At 43.4% G+C, this 20,073-nt stretch overlaps 1 protein-coding gene across 4 annotated transcripts in view; it reads left to right on the top strand.

Moving 5' to 3' along the window:
- USP47 (ubiquitin specific peptidase 47) overlaps window positions 1-20,073 on the top strand; it is a 309,973-nt gene that overhangs the window by 206,425 nt on the left and 83,475 nt on the right. For all 4 annotated transcript variants that reach the window (XM_030200979.1, XM_030200978.1, XM_030200980.1 and 1 more), the window contains exons 15-17: window positions 4,770-4,882; window positions 7,174-7,278; window positions 14,048-14,255. In XM_030200979.1, coding sequence (XP_030056839.1) covers window positions 4,770-4,882; window positions 7,174-7,278; window positions 14,048-14,255 — 426 coding nt within the window. The remainder of the gene's footprint in view (window positions 1-4,769; window positions 4,883-7,173; window positions 7,279-14,047; window positions 14,256-20,073) is intronic.

Raw genomic sequence — 20,073 nt, 5'->3', positions numbered from 1 at the left:
CTGTTCCAGGCTGCACTCTCAGTTAGTTCGTTAAGTTAGGTCAATCTCAGTTATATCCTCGCCGTTGCAAGGCCCAATTGACCAATGTTTGTTGTTTTGAGTGAGCCTGGGGGCTAGGGATACCCCATCAGTGAGAATAAGCAGCCTGCTTGTCCTCGGAGAAAGCGAAAGCTACATACCTGTAGAAGGTGTATTCTCCGAGGACAGCAGGCTAATTGTTGTCACAATCCCGCCCACCTCCCCTTAGGAGTTGTGTCATCCCTTTCTTTGCTTTTTACTTGGCTGAGGAGCACGCTTGCGTTCGGGCGGGAAGACAGTTGCGCATACGCAATGCGCACGGGAGCGCGAGGCTAGCAAACTCTTTGTTGCTAGGGAGAATTCCGGTTCTGGGGCTGCCGTCGACGTCACCCATCAGTGAGAACAATCAGCCTGCTGTCCTCGGAGAATACCTTCTACAGGTGTATGTAGCTTTTGCTATATAGGGGAAAACGTGAAGAGGAGAGAGGAGGACCTGAAAATAGAGTTAAGAACACAGAAAGAGGAACAGAACTAGAGAAGGGAATAAGATGCTTAGAAAAATAAAATCACCAGACAACAAAGGTAAGAGAAGTGATTTTATTTTCAGTTTAGTAACTGAAGTACAGTATGTCAGTTTTGAGAATTTACATCTGTAGTCCATATTTTGCACTATAGAGGTGAAAGTGAGGGTGACACTTTATGCAACTAACCAAACAACCAAAAATTTTAATCATGGTTAATTGTGCAATTAAATCTTTTAATCAATGTACAGCTGTAGTATATATATGCACTTCTTAATTTATCATAGATATTTATTTGATACACCACCTGTAAATTGCTTATCTAAGCACTGTACAACATAAAATAATTGAGCTGCGGAAACATACATTAGGAGGCCTAGGATACAAATTAAAAGAATAATCTAAAACATACCATTTATAACATAAAAGCTAGGTAAATTTCAAGGGGCTACTTTCTATCTAAGATACAACAGGGAAGAAGGAAATATCACCATTTAACAGAACACAAATACCAGTGCAGCTGGGCCAACCATAAATGCAGCACCATGAGATGGTGGAGAATAGAGTAGGGCCAACCAGGAATGTATGATGATATAACAGAGATTATCAAGTGGAAAAGCATGGATAAAATAATATGTTTTCAATGCTGCTTTTTTTTTTAATGGCTTGAGGGCAATTTCAGTATGAATATCAATTTGTAAATTGTTCCACAAAATGGGAACCACAACTCTAAAGCAAGATTCACGGGTGCAATCCAAATAAATGGACTTGTGATATGGAATAACCAAGAGGATTTGTCTGGATGATCTGAATGAACGAGGTGGCTTATAACATGTATTTGCTAGGGGGTATACACATGGTCAGGGCTCCCACTTACGAATATAACATACAGAATAGTGTAAGTTGTGTGTGTACCTGCTGCACTTAGGAACTCAGACTTATTCCAGTTCTATGGCTGGTGTAAGTAGCGCATTAATATCTGTTTATGCTAGTATTCTGTAAAGGAAAGTAGGCACCTACGTTTCTTTAATAGAATAGACTCCTACCGCATACCCTCCAGATACCTAAATTCTAGGTGCCCTGTTATAGAGTTGCCTCCTATTTATGAAAACTTTCATAGTTAATTGCAAAAGGAAGTGTCAGAGCAAGTTCTGAACTGGTCTGGTGGAACTAAAGGAAAGAAAATTAGCAGGTAAGACCTAATTTCTCCATCTTCAGGTATGTTGTATCACATGTTGAGGGATCAAGACTTAAGGGTGCAGTTTTGTACTTTTCTAAATTAGAACAGTGGCGAAACAGTGGGTTTCTGTGCCTATGAACTGTATCATTTTGCTGATTATGTGTTTCTCCTGGTTGGCCCGCAGATGGTGATTGTTTTCTTTAAAGCTGTACCAGCGGTGACAGGTTGTTGTTTTTTTTTACTTTTTACCACTTAACCGTGAGGTAATTAGTCAGTCTCAGTTTGGAAGTAGAAGAAGAAAGACCTCTCTGCTGAGAATCTGTGATCAGGACCGGTGCTAGAGTCTCTGGCGCCCCCCTCAAACTGTCATTTGGTGTCTCCTCCCCCCTCCCCCCATCCAGCATATCCTTTCTCTCTTCTCCCTCCCCCTTCTCCCACCCCGCCCTCTTTATCAGCCCAGTGCCTTAAAAGTTGAAGAACAAAAGGGTTTTTTTTGTTTGTTTTTTACTCGACAGCTTTTTAATTTATTTGAAAGCTTCCAATATGTAGATACAAATATGATGAAATAAAATTGAATATCACTAAAACTGCTTAAAAATTATTATAGCTGGTGGAAACAGCACTAATAAAGGGTGTATTTTGTGCTCCTTTTTCTACGTTGTTCTATACAATACAGTAATATATGGCCAAATTTCAGTGATGATATCCTCTTTACTGATGGGTTCATCTTAACTGTTGTAATCTGCCATGAGAAGCCTGGTGTTATAAAGATTGGAAGTAAAATTAAACTCTCCTTTCATTGGCGCACACGGAATCACATTTTCACCTCATCTCTTTTGAACAAATGGATTATTCTGTTTTTTTGTACAAATGGATTATTCTGTTATGAACATGTTTCAGGGGCAAGTGGTTTTCAGAAGTCAAAATAATAAAAATATTTTCTTTCATGCAGATCTCTCATTTGCTTAAACAGAACTAAATGGACTGTAAGCCCCTAATGCAGTCCATTGGTTTTGTTATATTTTGTCCTTGTAATGACTTATACCGTGCCAACCCCCCCCCCCCCCCCCCCCCCCCCCCCGGTTGCCGCAGTAATGCCACCACCCCCCTTCTGCATACTACAACCCTCTCAAGAAGACCTACCTTGATCTTTGAAGACCGCCCTGGTGGTGTAGTGGTCTCTGCAACTGTGGAGATAGGAAAGAATCCCACTCCTGCTCTCTGCCGCTCCTTTGTCTCCACTTTGCTTTTCTGTGCTGCGGGCGCTGCCGCCGGATTTTCAAAATTTCTGTCGAGACTTCAGCGACAGTCTCAATTTTCTGCAGCCATTTTAAAAACACGGTGGCGGCGCCCGCTGCACAGAAGAGCTGCAGAGGCCACTACACCACCAAGGAGGCCTTCAAGGATCAAGGTAGGTCTTCTTGGGAGGGCTGTAGTGTAGCACAGGGTAAGCATGGCAGTTTCTGGTGTCCCTCGAATGTTGTCACCTCCTGCCATGCACACCCTGCTTACCGCATTCCGCCGGCCCTGCCTGTGATCAGTTATATTCTGTAACTGGTGACCAGCTATATTTCCTGTACTTTCCAGGCACTATTCGGATAGTGATAAAATGTTTAGTTTATAATTAATCCTATTTCAGCTACTTGTTATTGTGTGCTGTTTTTCCCATCTATTTTATAGTTCAATATTTTATGAAAATAAACATAATTGTTTGCTTTGCTTGTCTGAACTGACTAAGGATCCTGGTGGTTTATGGTTTGGGTCTGTGGGTGCTTTCTGGAAACTGGGGGGGCACTGGGAGTTTGGCCTCCAGTAACCTAATCACTGGGACTAATTTGAAAGCGGGAGACTCGCCCAGAGATAGTTGTGACCCAGTTGGTGGGAGGAGGGTGCTAGTATAGAGCACAAATGGCAGGTGCGGGCAGACCTGAGCTGTGCTGGGGACAGACCCTTCAGGTGGCAACAAGGTTAGCCCCAGGTGGGTGACTAGGCGTTCCCTGACAACATTTGTTTGTTTGTTTTTGTAGTCCTTATGAAGATTTGCAAAGCACTTTATGCAGATAGTGTTTCACCCATGTTAATCAGCTGCTGAAAACTACCTTTCCACAATCCCCTGGATTCTGTATATGGTGCTTAAATTTGCGCATCCAAATTTGGGCACACTTCTGAGATGTGTACACAAATTAATTAGTGTATTAGCCCTTAACCACCAGTAATTGGGTGTCAACAATCAATTATTGACGTTAATTGGCACTAATTAAAATTTGTGCATATCATCTGGCTGCATGCTATTCTATAAGGCAGGGCACCTAACTCCCATAGTGCGTATCTCAAAAGGGGGCATTCTGAAAAGTTATGCGCGTAGAATACTGCCTCGGCACCCCTAACTTGGGAGCCAGAATTTACACCACATTTCAGCAGGTGTAAGTCTGGCACCCAAAGTTAGGCACAGAAATTGGCGCTACATGCGATTCTATAAAGGACGCATGCCCTGTACAGAATAGCCCTTAGTACTTCTTTTATCATCCATTTTTGAACATTATTTTTAGAATTCCCCCTAATGTGACTATATGCAGACTTCTGACTGCATTGAGAAAAGGCCTTCTATGGGACATGTTTAATTTGAAGGAGGGAAAGGGTGCCTAAAGATTGCATTTTAAAATCAACACATATACTTTTCAGCAAACTCCTACCTTTAGGAAAAGCAGATATAAATAAAGTGAAGTATGAGTATACTTTTGTTTCGATAATTAATGCAAGGCCTGCAGGTAAAAAGTTTGTTTCATAATATTTTTTGAATATTTTTACTGCTGTAATTGCTTATTGCTCAAGTTTGATTTATTCTTACTGTACACCGCCTTGAGTGGATTCCTTCAAAAGGTGGTAAATAAATCCTAATAAATAAATAATAATGTAGACAGTTTGAAAATGTCTTCTTACTTGGAGTAAAATTAGTCAATCATTAACAAATGTGTGTATTTCTTGTTGTGTAATCTATTTTATGTTGGTTAGAATGCTAGCATAAGATATCTGTGATTTATCATTTACAGAGTTTCTTGAAGTGAGTGACTTTCCGGACCATATTAAGCATTTGGTACAGAAAGAAAAGGAGTTGGAAGAGCAGGAAAAGAGGCAGCGGGAAATTGAGCGTGATACTTATAAGGTTAGTGCTACAGAGCTTGTAATTATGCACCACGGGCAGCATTCTTCTTATGCATAAAGCCTTTCTGATGTGTCATTCTCAGGGACTATCAAGGGTCTCCATGCTCAAAACAGAAGGGCTGATTCAGGCTAAAACACTGCAAATAGCAAGTCTGGAGGACTTGGAGGTTCGCTCAGTGATGTCAGTGGATAGGGATTCTGACTGGTGGAATAAGTCTACTTCTTTAGGCAGAAGTTCCTTTGCTGACCCCTTAGAAGAAGGAGAGATTCTGATAGCCTGAACTAATATTGATTGGTGCTCTTCCAAAAATAAAGATTTACTAGTATTAAGCTGTCACAATCTTAAAAAAAAAAAAAAAAAAAGCTGAATTCTTTATTGACTTGGAACTCAAAAATGAGATTAGTATCTAGAATAAATCCAAGAACTGAGGAAGATTTATCAACCTGTAAGGATAAACCTGTGGTTAATGTTAGTCTTGGGAACTGATCTATAAGGATTATGCAATCATAACAGTTTAGTCTTGTCTTTGTTCAGTTTCAATCCATGCAGCCTAGACCAGCTTTGTACAGCTTCATCTTGATGGAGCCCGGTGCAGGACACTAACTAGCGAGATAAAGATGTCTCTAGCAGTGTCCCACCATGCATGCGCTGGTGCCTTCCTGCCCAACGTGTGTTTCAGCTGTAGTGCCTGCCTCAGGAGTCTAACCAAATATAAATGACTCCTGAGGCAGGCCCTACAGCTGAAACATGGCCTGTGTCGATCGAGTCAGAGCCAAGTTGTATTGATGCAATAAAAGTTTGTTGAGCACATCTGGTTTTCCTTTGTGTCTCCTTCATACCCACTGTTGTTGCTGTTGTGATTGTTCTGCAGTGGACTGTTTTTCTGTTTTTGCCCTGGTTTACAAATCATAAAATACATGTACATATACAAATTAAAACCAGGATAAATAAAACAAAAATGCGTGTGATTTAGGTATTTGCATATTGCCACAGATATTGTTTTTATTGGAGGACAACTTTAAAACAGTAGTGTATAATACAACCAACTGAAAGTTGCGTAATATTTTCTCTTACCAGTGTATCAAGTTTTATGCAGGAAATAAAACCAGTTATACAATTCTTGCTCTTATAGCTATTATGGTATATTCTTTGGTTTCTGTACTCCTGCTTTTCTTCAACTCCACTTTCTGAGCCCTCTGAGGGCTATTCCGAATTTGCTGGATCTCTGTTGGGGTATTACATGCAGATAAAGAGAACCACCAGGAAACAATGATTTGAGTGATAATTTGTGGCAAAAATAACTTTTCAGAACTCTTAGAAAAGATTTTGGGGGTCTTTTATTAAGCTGTGTTAAGCAGATATTGTGGGTTTTACGGCACACTAGACATTAGTCTGAACCTGTGCTAACATCTACTACTGTGCATTAAAACCAGGAGCACAGTTGAAAAGAAAAAAAACAAAACAAAAAAAAAACCCTGCACTAGCTGCCTAGCCATGGGTAGGGGAAGAAATTGGACATGATATTAGTGAATCAGAGGAGTGGCTGACTGACAGCTAGTGTGCAGTCAGTACTGTACGCTGACTGACATAACTGCCAATAGAGTGGCTGCGCTTACGTAACCTCAAGAGGAGGTGCCGAGTGCAGCTACACTATTGTCAGTCTGGTAGCATGGCCATGGCCTTTACAATCCTATCTCCTCACCCCCTTATCTGATCCCCCACCCCAATCCCCCTCTTAGACTCCTGAACTGATCCATCTTCTAGGACTTACCTGGAGATCATCCCGGGTAATCCAGTGGGCCCAGACTGGAGCAGTTTCCCTCTGCTCCCACTCTGTCCAGCTCAGGATTCAAGATGACTGCAGTGACCCCCTAGCAGTAATGTCACAGTATTACCACTAGGTATCATTGCTGCCCTTTTTGAACCCCAAACTGGACAGATTGGGAGTGGAGAGCATCTGTTCCCACCCCAGCTGCCTGGAGTACCAGGTATGGTAACTGCGAAATCCTGCCGCACTTTAGTAAAAGAACCCCTTTGTATAATAGTGTTGTTATCATAAGTTTTTTTTCCCCCCTCTGGTGTGCATAACATTGTATAGTAATGAAATAAACTGGAAGGACTGTTTCAGCACTGTCACCTCTATGGCCAACTGTGTCATAATTCTTGCAAAAGTAAAGCTTGTAAGCAAAGTGAAGAAGAACATTTAAAAGTGCTGATAAAAACAATTTTAAATGAAAGCTACCATGACCATGTAAACTATTTGTATGGCTCACTGTCTCTCTGTTTTGCAGATAAAATTGTTTTGCATGCATCCTGTGAAACAGATAATGATGGAGAATAAGTTGGAGGTCCACAAGGATAAGACAATGAAGGAGGCTGTTGAAATAGCTTATAAGGTATAGTAGTCGGTTTCTGGAAAAGCCTACCAAAACAATGACAATTCAAAAGTAGCACAGAGAGCAGTAGTCAGGGCAAGTGTTCAGATGGCCAACGATCAAGTAGGGTTTGAGGTAACATAGCAAAGACTGGGTGGGCCAAGCGGTTCCTATCAGCTACTATGACTATATTATAATGATCTGGTAGGTTTAGTTGAAATTATTAAAAGATTATTGTTTGTTATTTCATATTGGGCTATTTTTTCATCAGTATTAGTTATTCCTTGTCACTTGCAGCAGATGAATCCAGGAACTAGTTGGTTAAGTCCGCCTACCAGCAGGTGGAGATAGAGATAAACAGACTAAAGGCAGTGATACCAGATGGCCAGCTCCTTCCTCAGTTAGTATGTCTCTATCTCAGCAGGTGGTGGACGACTTTTTCTCCAGCTCCTGGGCCCAAGGCCTCTGAGGGTGCTCCTGGGCCGGTGGCCAGTTTGAGCCGGGGGTGCCGGACTGGTGGTGTCCCCTTTGGCAGCATACACAGTTGCTGGGTACCTGCTGCACCTCAAATTCCCTCTGAACAGGCTTTTGCTGTTCCTTTCCTTCCCTGTTTGTTTCTGCCTCCTCACTAAAAAAAAAAAAAAAAGGGAGAACCATAGAATTTATTTAAAAGAGAAATACAGAAGCACAGGGAAGTGTGTTTTTGCTGAGAACAGGTTTGTGTTACTGCTGTCCGAGTCCTGTTTTCTGTTGCCTGCTTGTCTTAGCCTGCCTGTAAGTGGAGTCGGAGAGTTTTTTTTTTTTTCTCTAGCTCTGCTGTCAGTTCCCGCGCTTTCTTGGTCCAGGGTAAGTCCTGCTGGGTTCATGTTTGGGGACGGGCGATGGCATCGGATGTGGTAAAACGCTGTTCCCGATGCGGGAAACGGCGTTCGGTGGCGGGTCTTTGCAGCACAGGGTGCTCTGATTTGGCAGGACTCGATAGAGCGCCCCCCCCCCCCCCCCCCCCCCCCCCCCGAGAGTGTGCTTTCCCGGCCAGAGCCTGGCGATTCTCGCGCCATTTTGTGATTGGTTGCGGAGCCGGCTCTGGTTGTGGTTTTGGGCAAAGCTTCTTCTCCGCTGGTAGGTAGGGGAGTCGAGGGGGGGGGGCGTCAGGCATTGTGGGCGGTGGTGCAGGTGCCATGGCTGTGACCTCCGTTGCGGGGCAGGGGTTTTTGCCAGAGTTTATTTTGCTACTCCATCAGGCGTTTTTGTTGAAAAGGGCCTTGCCCCCCCCCTCACACGGCTGCGACAGCTTCGGCCTTTGATCCTCTCAGAGGGTCTGGGGGTAACCAAGAGATTTTGGGTTTTTCCCCAGAGGATTTCTCCTCCCTTAAAAAACCTAGGCTTTTTTTGTGGTCTGAGGAGGGGTCCTGCATACGGTCGCCTGCAGCTTCCTCCATGGTGGCTCTCTCGGAGCAGATGGGGGTGGAGGACGGTGTCCTCACTGACCAACTGCAGGACTCTTCCGCCGTAAGGATTTTCCATAAGGAGGAGTTGTTCTCCTTTATCTCTCAGGTGCTGGAAGCCCTGAATATAGAGGACCCTGAGGTTGCGGCTTCTCAGGCGGTCAACCCCAGGATGGCTAGTACCAGACGACCTTCTAAGGCCTTTCCGGTACATGAAGCTATTGAAGAGTTGATCTCGGCCCAGTGGGTGGATCCGGATGGGGGGCTGAAAGTAGCCAGGGCTATGACCAGGCTGTATCCGTTTTCAGCGGACCGTTTAGATCAGTTTGCTCTACCTAGGGTGGATGCCCTGGTGACGGCAGTCACCAAGATGACTACTTTTCCAGTGGACGGTGGTGTGGCACTTAAGGATATGCAAGACAGACGGCTAGAGGCCTCTTTAAAACGTGCCTTTGAGGTAGCCGCTTTGACACTTCAAGCTTCTGTTTGTAGTTCTTATGCAGCTAGAGGTTGTCTCAGTTGGCTACATTCTGTCACGGATTCGATTTCGGAGTCTGATATGCCGGGAACTCCTCAGATGTCACTGGTGGATATTGAGCTGGCGTACTTAGCGGATGCCTTGTATGATTTGGTCTGTGCTTCGGCCAAACTCATGGCCTTGACCATTTCCTCTCGGCGTCTTCTGTGGCTCCGTCATTGGGCCGCAGATATGGCCTCTAAGCTACGGCTCATTAAATTGCCTTTCCGAGGGAAATTTCTTTTTGGGGAAGACCTAGAAAAGATTGTTAAAGATTTGGGGTATTCCAAATCTCAGCGTCTTCCGGAGGATAGACCCAAGTCTACTTCCAGGCAGGGAGCCTCGAGGTCACATTTCAGAGAGACGCGATGGTATCACCCGGGGCGGTCCAACGCAGCCTTTAAGCGTCCTCGTTTTGGGCAGTGTTCTAACTTTCGTAACGAGAAGCGTCTGGCTGGACCCCCCTCTCGTCAGGGGGCTCCTTCTCGGGCCTCCCAATGATGGGGCGCAGGTCCACTCGGGAGGAGAGCAGATCGGTGGTTGGCTTTCTCTGTTTCTTCCAGAGTGGGCCAGAATTACTCCGAACCAGTGGGTCCTCGATGTGCAAGAAGGTTACAAGCTTGAATTCTTCTCGCCTGTCATAGACTTTTTCTGGAGTCCTGCTCTGTATCGTGGGCCAAGAGGACAGCGGTTCTGCAGTGTTTGTGAGACCTGCTAAGGGTAGGGGCTATCGTGCCTGTTCCTCCTCTCAAATGGCGCACAGGTCGGTGCTCCATCTTTGTGGTTCCAAAGAAGGGAGGGGCTTTTCGGCCAATTCTCGATCTCAGAAAAGTAAACCAGTTTTTGCGGGTTCGTCACTTCCACATAGAGACATTAAGGGCAGTTATTGCTGCTGTTCGTTCAACCAGGCAAGTTTTTGACGGCTCTCAATTTGAGGGAAGCTTACCTGCACATTCCCATTTGGCAGCCCCATCAGAGATTTCTCAGATTTGCGGTGCTGGGTCAGCACTTCCAGTTTCAGGCCCTTCCTTTCGGAATGGCCACTGCCCCACGCACTTTTTCCAAGGTCATGGTGGTGGTGGCGGCGGCTTTCCTGCGGAAGGAGGGGATTCGAATGCATCCATATCTCGACGACTGGCTGATTCGGGCGATGACAACAGAGGAGAGTCGCGTGAAAAACATCCGTTTGGATACAGAAAGTGAAAGTGCCTTGTTGCTTTGTAGCTTTTACTATATGAGACGTGGGGTAAGGAATAATATATTGTAGAGGAATATATTCGAGTTATTCCCCAAGTTTTCCACTTCATCACTGTGACACCTGACGCAGGTGCTAGTCACCGAAACACGGCCCGTGTCGGGTCTTTTTGTCAAGGCTCATTCATTAAAGGAACTGTGTTCCATTTTTAAAGGCCCGTGGTGCTGTTTTTTTTGTTTCGACTTTAGTTTGTACTTTGTTCCCTCTCTTTTGTTATAAAATATGCATGTATCCACACAAACGAGCAGAAAAGTTACACATGACTTGGAACAAGTGTGACTTTGTGCAGGAACTTTTGAGGAGGCAGTTTTATAATGACACAGAGGTCTATATGTTGCCTTTATAAGTACATAAGTATTGCCATACTGGGACAGACCAAAGGTCCATCAAACCCAGCATCCTGTTTCCAACAGTGGCCAATCCAGATCACAAATACCTGGCAAGATCCCAAAAAAGTACAAAACATTTTATGCTGCTTATCCCAGAAATAAGCAGTGGATTTTCCCCAAGTCCATTTTTACAGTGGTCTATGGGCTTTTCCTTTAGGAAGCTGTCCAAACCTTTTTTAAATCCTGCTAAGCTAATTGCCTTTACCACATTCTCTGGCAATGAATTCCAGAATTTAATTACACGTTGAGTGAAGAAAGTTTCTCTGATTCATTTTAAATTTATTACTTTGTAGCTTCTTTGAATGCCCCCTAGGCCTAGTATTTTTGGAAAGAGTAAACAGACGCTTCACGTCTACCCTTTCCACTCTGCTCATTATTTTATAGACCTCTTTCATATCTCCCCTCAGCCGTCTTTTCTCCAAGCTGAAGAACCCTAGCTGCTTTAGCCTTTCCTCATAGGGAAGTCGTCCCATCCTCTTGATCGTTTCCGTCGCCCTTCTCTGCACCTTTTCTAATTCCACCATATCTTTTTTGAGATGTGGTAACCAGAATTGAACACAGTATTCAAGGTGCATTCGCACCATGGAACAATATAAAGGCATAATAATGGCCTCATTTTTGTTTTCCATTCCTTTCCTAATAATACCTAACATTTTATTTGCTTTCTTAGCCGCCGCAGCACACTGCGGAAGGTTTCAATGTATCATCAACAACGACACCTAGATCCCTTTGTTGGTCGGTGACTCCTAACGTGGAACCTTGCATTACGTAGCTATAATTCGGGTTCCTGTTTCCCACATGCATCACTTTGCACTTGCTCACATTAAACGTCATCTGCCATTTAGATGCCCAGTCTCCCAGTTTTATAAGGTCCTCTGGTAATTTTTCACAATACTTTTGTGATTTAACAACTTTGAATAACTTTGGTCATCAGCAAATTTAATTACCTCACTAGTTACTCCCACCTCTAGGTCATTTATGTTAAAAAAAAGCAGTGGTCCCAGCACAGACCTGTGGGGAACCCCACTAACTACCCTTCTCCATTCAGAAAACTGACCATTTAACCCTACTCTCTGTTTTCTATCTTTTAACCAGTTTTTTAAATCCACAATAGGACACTACCTCCTATCCCGTGACTCTTCAATTTCCTCTGGAATCTTTCATAAGGTACTTTGTCAAATGCCTTCTGAAAATCCAGATACATTATGTCAACCGGCTCACCTGTATCCACGTTTGTTCACCCCTTCAAAGAAATGTACTAGATTGGTGAGGCACGATTTCCCTTCACTAAATCCATGTTGGCTTTGTCTCATTAATCCATGCGTTTGAATATGCTCTGTAATTTTGTTCTGTATAATAGTCTGTACCATTTTGCCTGGCACCGACTTCAGGCTCAGCAGACTATAATTTCCCTGATCTCCTCTGGAACCTTTTTTGAAAAATCGGCGTTACATTGGCCACCCTCCAATCTTCCGGTACCACGCTTGATTTAAAAGATAAATTACATATTACTAACAATAGTTGCACAAGTTCATTTTTCAATTCTATCAATATTCTGGGATGGATACCATCCAGGCCAAGAGATTTGCTACTCTTCAGTTTGTCAAATTGCCCCATTACATCCTCCAGGTTTATAGAGATTGCATTCAGTTTCTCTGACTCGTCAGCTTTGAATATCATTTCTGGCATCGGTATCTCTCCTAAATCTTCCTCGGTGAAGACCGAAGCAAAGAATTCATTTAATCTCCCCGCTATGGCTTTGTCTGCCCTATGCACATTATGTGTCTTTGTAGCCTGGGTGCTCTGATTATAAATGTACCCTCCTCGTGCCACTGTATCACAATGAATGGCACTCCCTCTCTCCTAGGATCTGAGAGTGCTGTCTGTGGTACATTTCCAGCCTCAAATAGGTCGGGAACCATAAAGTCTGACTCATGAATAGGAGGAGTGATGTTTAGTGCAGTGAGCTTTGAGCCTGGTGATCTGGGTTCAATTCCCACTTCAGCTGCTTGTGACCTTGAGCAAGTCACTTAACCCTCCATTGCCCCAGGGCATCTCTAGCATTAGCACATGCTAATTTTTAGCATGCACGAATAATGCTAGCATAGCGTGGCTTAGTAAACAGGGCCCTAAATGAGGTAAACTTGAAAACAGCAAATTGAAACCTAATAATAGGAATACCATGAAACAGGATAAAAATGTACACATTTAACAGCACTGAAATTCAAGTGAGAGATATAATACGATGTCAGCATAATACTAATGAAATAATCTAATATAAGCACACATTACAACATTCAGATAATATAGCTACAATACTAATACTTTTCTACAATACAGCTTACCATATAGATGGGAACAAGACACGTGGTACAGAGTCAGTTAGGATAAAAAGATGGGTGGCTGAACTCAAGGCAAGTTCTTTGTATAGTTAAACAAGATATAAGTAACTGATCTAAGTTACAGTGTGTATTGCAAGCTAGTCTAGGTGTAGAATGAATTAAGCAATGTTGCTTAATTTACCTGAAGCTTTATTGGAAGGAGATCTGACAAAATTCACTGGTGCCACTGGGTGGCTGCCTGGCAATTGGATTCAAAACTAGAATTTCCACCTTAGATACCGATGAGACATTGTGTGACCTGAGCCTATGACCCCAGAAGTGTTGAATCATGAGTTAGCCATTATTGTTACATTTTCTTTCCAGTTTTACTTAGCAATAAATTAAGAAGCTTAACTTTCGTGTTCTCTTATATAGTGTCTATATTTATAGGCATTTTATAAAGATTCTTCCAACAAAGCTTGAGCGGGAAGTGTCACAGTGTATAGATGGGAGGAAGAAGCAATGGAATATTTAGCCACTTTCATAATTCAGCTTAGCAGTATGTCAGGTGATTTCTATTAATGTGTTCCTTGTTATTAGGATTTTTCCTGCTCCTAGCCATCTCTGGCAGAACTTCAAAATTTGTTAGTAGTCTCCACAACTACATGTTTGTCTTCTTAGTACAGAACATTTTAAATGAAATATGAACTTGTGCAGACTTGTAAGAAACAATCCTTTGTTCCAAAGTCTAGAAATCTTAAGTACACTTTATATAATTTCCTGTTAACTGTAAATACTAAGAAATATTTTCTTCGACCAATGATAAACATGTTAGTAAGATGATATCTGCATGGTGTTTCCAGATAATGGGCTTGGAAGACGTAGTACCTCTGAATTGCTGTCGTCTTGTGAAATATGATGAGTTTCATGATTACCTGGAGCGCTCTTATGAAGAAGAGGAAGATCAGCCAATGGGGATTTTACTTGGAGGAGTGAAGTCATCCTACATGTTTGATCTGCTGTTAGAAACCCGAAGACCCAATCAGGTTTTCCAGTCCTACAAACCTGGAGGTAAGAAAACCTATTCAGAACTCAAACCTAAGTTAATGCAGCTTATTCTGAGGATCCCTTCCCTGTTGTCCCACCAGATTAGTCCAGATGCCTTAATTATGCTCTTCTGCCAGCAATTGAAGACAGAGAACTAAACTGACATCATTTTTAAGTACCCTTTGCAGTACTGATAGCTTATCAGTAGTTCTCAGTCTCCAGCAGGCCATAGTACTGCTTTCCTGTGCAGCCCTGAGTAGTCTGGTAGGCCTTCATTTAAAAAAAAAACAAAAAAAAAAACTTAGGACTTTTAATTTTGGCTCATTTACTTTTACAAATTTTGTAAATTGTGTGTGAATAGGCCACTGACACACAGAAAATCCTACGAGTTAGGACATCAGCTTCTAAGTTTGTACCTGAGACAATGGAAGATTAGGTGATTTATCCAAGATCCAGAAGCTGTGTCAGTGGAAGAAGCCAGATTTGAATCCTCAGCCCACTTCTCTAATCAAAGAAAAAGACAAGGTTTGAAAAGGGAGATTTAGTTAGATGGAAAATTGTAAGACTTTCATGGCACATGGAAAGTGCCAATGAAAGACGTGTTTTAGCTAAAATCAGATTATTAATGTGAATGAAACCATGGGAAATAATTAAAAGGGTATTTAACTAAGGTGTGCTAGCATTTTTAGCTCGTGCTAAAAATCAGCTGGCGCTAAATGGAGAGATGCCCATAATGGGCATCTCAGCGTTTAGTGCCAGAGCACCTTAGTAAAACACCCCCTAAATGAGGATATCAGTTTGACTTCTTCTGATTTCTAAGTTCAAGAATTTTGAAATGGAAAATGGCATTAAAGGAGATGGTTTGAGAGAGTAATCTGGGCTGTGCATATTTGAATGGATAAAAGTGCAAGAATTAGTCTTGTAACAGATAATTAAATCACCCAAAAAGATGGAATAAAGAAAGTCCTAGCAGAGGAAAGGCCAAGAGAAGAACTTGTAAACCGTTAAGTAAATGATGGTAAGGGGGATTACATGATATCGTGCTGCTGAGCGGACATAAGTGATGTGTGCTCCCAGGTCTCAATCTCCGAACTCCCCACAAGCTGGATATATTGTAGTTACTTTTGCAGTTAGTTGATAGACTTACCAGGAATTTTGAACTACCTGCAGGAGAGAGCTGGAAAACTTTATGGCGTCTTAATCTCCAAGAAAACTGCAAGAAAAGCCATGCCTGTCAGAGGGGGCCAAGGTGGCGGCGGGATACTGGCAGGCCTGTCGCGGTGAGCTCGACTTGGGTATCAGAAATAGTATCAGAAGCGATAGGAGGGGAATTTTCTGCTTACTGTCAGCGGGTATCTGATCTGGAGGACCGCATGCAACAAATGCAGACTACAGATACTATATAATCAAGGCTGGCGGATCTGGAGAATATGCTTGATGACATAGATTACCTTTGTGGGATCTGTTCTCGAAGATTAGTGAGCTTACCTGAGTCTATTTCAGATTCAGAGTTGCGTAGTTTTCCGGAAACCTGGCTGGTCAATTCACTGCAGCTTAGCTCCAAAGCTGGCCCCCTGCGGATTGAAAGAGCGCATCGGTTGGGCCCTAAAAGGCAACCAGAGGCGAGACCCCGAATTGTAATTCTCAAGCTGCTCAGTTATGTGCATAAGACTGAAATTCTACGGTTAATAAGATGTAGGGGACCACTCACATATGAAATTAAGACTGTTATGTTTTCAGGATTTCTCCTTCAGGGTGTCATACTTGACAAAGGCATATGCACCCATAAGCACAAGTCTGCACCAGCGCCAGATTCAATTTGCCCTCTTGTACCCAGTGTGCCTAAAAGTATTTATCAAAGGCAGACCCAGTCTCTTTGACACACCAGAAGCGGCGAAGGACTTCTGAAACAACTACCGCCTCCTGTACGGAACCCCTCTGGGTGATAGGGACTGGAGTGGGTGAATGCAAATAATTAGCAGATTTTGCTTTTTCTTTCTGGAAATGAAGATATATTTTCAATGACATGGAGGGGCATAATCGAACGCCCATCTCCATGGGCGCCTATGTCTGAGGACTGATACGTGAAGGGGCGGGACAGACTGTATTTTTGAAAAAGATGGGCATCCATCCTTTGTTTCGATAATATGGTTGGTGCCGGGCAAATGCATCGGATTTGGGCGGATTTGAGCTGGGCGGTATCGGTTTTCAGCAATAATGGAAACCGAAGGCGCCCAGCTCAAAAACGAACAACTCCAAGGCATTTGGTCGTGGGAGGGGCCAGGATTCGTAGTGCACTGGTCCCCCTCACATGCTAGGACACCAACCTGGCACCCTAGGGGGCACTTGTAAAAAGTAAAAAAAAAAAAATTAAAATACCTCCCAAGTCCATAGCTCCCTTACCTTGGGTGCTGAGCCCCCCCAAATCCCCCCCAAAACCCACTTCCCACAACTCTACACCATTACCATAGCACTTATGGCTGAAGGGGGGCACCGAGATGTGGGTGCAGTGGGTTTGTGGGGGGGGGGGGGTTTGGAGGGCTCCCATTTACCAGCACAAGTGTAACAGGTGGGGGGGGGGGGAATGGGCCTGGGCCCACCTGCCTGAAGTCCACTGCACCCACTAACAACTGCTCCAGGGACCTGCATACTGCCGTAATGGAGCTGTGTATGATATTTGAGGCTGGCATACAGGCTGGAAAAAAAAAGTTTTTAAAGTTCTTTTTTTTTTTGGTGGGAGGGGGTTAGTGACCACTGGGGGAGTCAGGGGTGGTTATCCCCGATGCCCTCCGGTGGTCATCTGGGCAGTTGGGGCACTTTTGGGGGACTTCGTGGAAAAAAAGGGTCCAAAAAAACCGACCCAAATTCTCACTTCTGACGCCCTTCTTTTTTCCATTATCGGCCGAGCGCGCCCATTTCTCCTCAGCCGATAAACACGCCCCAGTCCCACCTTCACCACGCCTCCGACACACCCCCGTCAACTTTGTTTCCGCGACAGACTGCAGTTGGAGGCGCCCAAAAACGACTTTCAATTATACCGATTTGGGCGCCCACAGGAGAAAGGCACCCATCTCCCGATTTGGGTCGAATTATGGGCGTCTTTCTCTTTCGAAAATGAGCTGGATGGTATACTAGACCCTTCTACCCTTGCATTTCAGAGGAGATATTGCTTATAGTTTCTTCTCTCACCACCCCCCCCCCCCCCCCCCCCCCCCCCAGGTTTTTTTTTTCTTTTTTCTTCTCTTCTTTAACTTGGAGAGGTATGTCGTTATTGAGTCTTACTACTTCCCGGAAGATCCAGGCCACCCTGCTGCTTCTACCCTGGGGAATCCCAGGAGTGGGCCCCTGGGAGTTTCAGATTATATTTTACATCACATGTGCATATGGAATAAGAGGCCTGGCAGACGGTGGATTTAGTCGTCTTTGTTTAGCTCTCCTAAGAGGATTGGAAGATGATGTTGGCGGGGTAGGAGATCAGTCCATGGATCAATCATAAGTTAAAAATCAGGCTTCTGGATGTTAAATAAAAAAAGAGCAAACAACTTGTTAGACTTAAATAGTGGGTGTTTGATCTAGGCAAGATGGCCGCTCAGAGCAGACGCAGGTGACTGAGCTCCTGACTTACCAGACTGTTACTCGATAGGAGGTTCTGTTCTCCGTGCAGGACATGGGGAAACGGAAGGGAAAACCCAGGGAGACGGCCTCCATACTCCCAGGGAATGTTCCCCCCCTTCGACAAACGGTTCTGGAGCGGTACGGGGTCCAGCCATTGACCATGCGATCACCCGCTTCGGAACGCTCCGCAACAACGTCGGCGGAGATCAGCGTGGAGGCGGTCTCGTTGAGCCCGCCTGGGAACATCAGTCCTCCACAACCAGGAAGCATATTGACGTCGACGATGAGAGTGGAAGGGACGCCCGAAGTGGTTGAAGTTCCGCCACCCTCAGGAGGCCTCGACGCTGGTCTTTCCCCAATCGGAACGGAACAACAGAGGGGTTTGTTAACTTCTACCCCTTCTCCGATGGGAGCTTACACCGGTATCATTGGAGGTTAAAAAACCCAAAGTGGTGACCTTGGACTCTTTATGGGACGCTATCCAGGGAATGAACTCTCTGCTTTCTCAGGTAACCTGTACTTTTTCTCAAGATATTGGTAAATTAAAACAAACACAAAACCAGCACTCAGATAATTTTCAAACCCAGGAAGGACAAATAGAGACTTTGAGAATTGAACTTTCTACTTTAAAAAATTTTGTGGGAACAGTGGCGAAGGATAGAGAAATTCTGGCACGTAAGCTAGAGTTTCTTGAAAATCAGGGGAAGAAAAATAATTTGCGGTTTATCAACTTTCCTAAATCGCCATTAATCCCAGCTACGGGTATGTTACGAAAATATTTCAGAGAAATCTTGGGTCTCCCAACAGAGGGATTCCCTCCGATTGTACGTAGTCAGTATATAACTGGGAGAAAGGCAAATCCCCTGAATCTTCAACCACAGCAACCAGAATTGAATCTTACAGAGTTTCTAGAAAACTCATTGGAATTAATCACGGAAAGGACTACTCTTATCGTCTCATTTGCACTCGAAATGGATAAAACAAATATTTTCAAACTTTATTTTAAACATTTGAATCAAAAATTTCTTGGGGAAACAGTCCGAATTTTCCCTGATCTGAATAGAGACACTCAAGCCCGCCGGCGAGAGTTTCTCTGTTTAAAATCAAGAATCTTGGCACTGGGAGGATTGTTTAAACTAGTTTTTCCTTGTCGATGTATAATAACTTTGAATTTAGTTACATATATGTTTATGGAACCCAAGAAATTGAAGGAATTTTTGATTTCTAAAGAAAGCATTGGACATTCAACCCAGGTAGTCGAATAGAGAGAGAAAACGCTGAGATGTCTGGCTGCGGGTCTTCTTCATGATCCTGCTCTTTAAATTTTGTTATATTACCTATTAGCTTATTATTATCCTTGTATCTTGCCATAAAGTTGTGGTCTAAATGAAAAGTAATTTTTCCCATAGAACTTAGGCAGTATGCCGTTCTTAATTATTTTTTTTTTTTCCTTTTTATTATATTTCTGTATTCAACATTTATTGTAAATAGATGGATGTTAAATTAAAATGCATAAATAAAAATAAATAAATAAAATTAAATAGTGGGTGTTTGACTCGTGATTTCTGTGATCTCATCTTGCGATTTTATAACCCGTTGAAGAGAGTGCGATGCAAGGGGGGGGGGGGGGGTTTCATCCCTTTTCTCTTCCCTTCTGTTTTGATTGAGGGGATGATAATGAGTTTGGATGAACAGGTCCAGTTAGTGCAGTCAAGAGGAGCGGCAATATGCATTATTGGTATTTTTCAGCATTTCTGTATTTGCTTGATGACCACTTAGCATAAAGGTTAAGAAGGATCTACTTCTTGGATGTTTGGACATTTGAAGCGCTGAAACAGATTGATCTAGAGATAGATAATCTGAAAGACATTAACAATGGGTTATATTATATTGCGTTTAGAATTTTATAATCTCCGCTAAAGATTGCATGATGGGTTTAATGGGTACCTTTTTATTTTTATTTTTTTTGCGGGGAAGAGGGGGAGGGGTTGGATGTGGATATTTGGGATGGGGGAAGGGTTACTCTTGGCAGATGGTTTGGAGGGGAGTTTGGGGATGGGGGGGGGGGGAGTAATCTCATAGTGATCTGTGATAGGCAGTCCATTCCCAATATGGTAGGTATGACCACGGACAGCCTTTTAGGTAGGCTGTCTGGACATGGGATAGGAGGGGGGAAGAAGAAGGGGGGTTTAAGGGAGTATGCTTTAATTTGTTTTTTTTGTTGTTG

The sequence above is a fragment of the Microcaecilia unicolor genome, chromosome 4 (genome assembly GCF_901765095.1).
Source record: "Microcaecilia unicolor chromosome 4, aMicUni1.1, whole genome shotgun sequence".
NCBI lineage: Eukaryota > Metazoa > Chordata > Amphibia > Gymnophiona > Siphonopidae > Microcaecilia > Microcaecilia unicolor.
The sequence above is the reverse complement of the archived record's forward strand: the minus strand, read 5'-3'. Positions and strand labels throughout refer to the sequence as shown.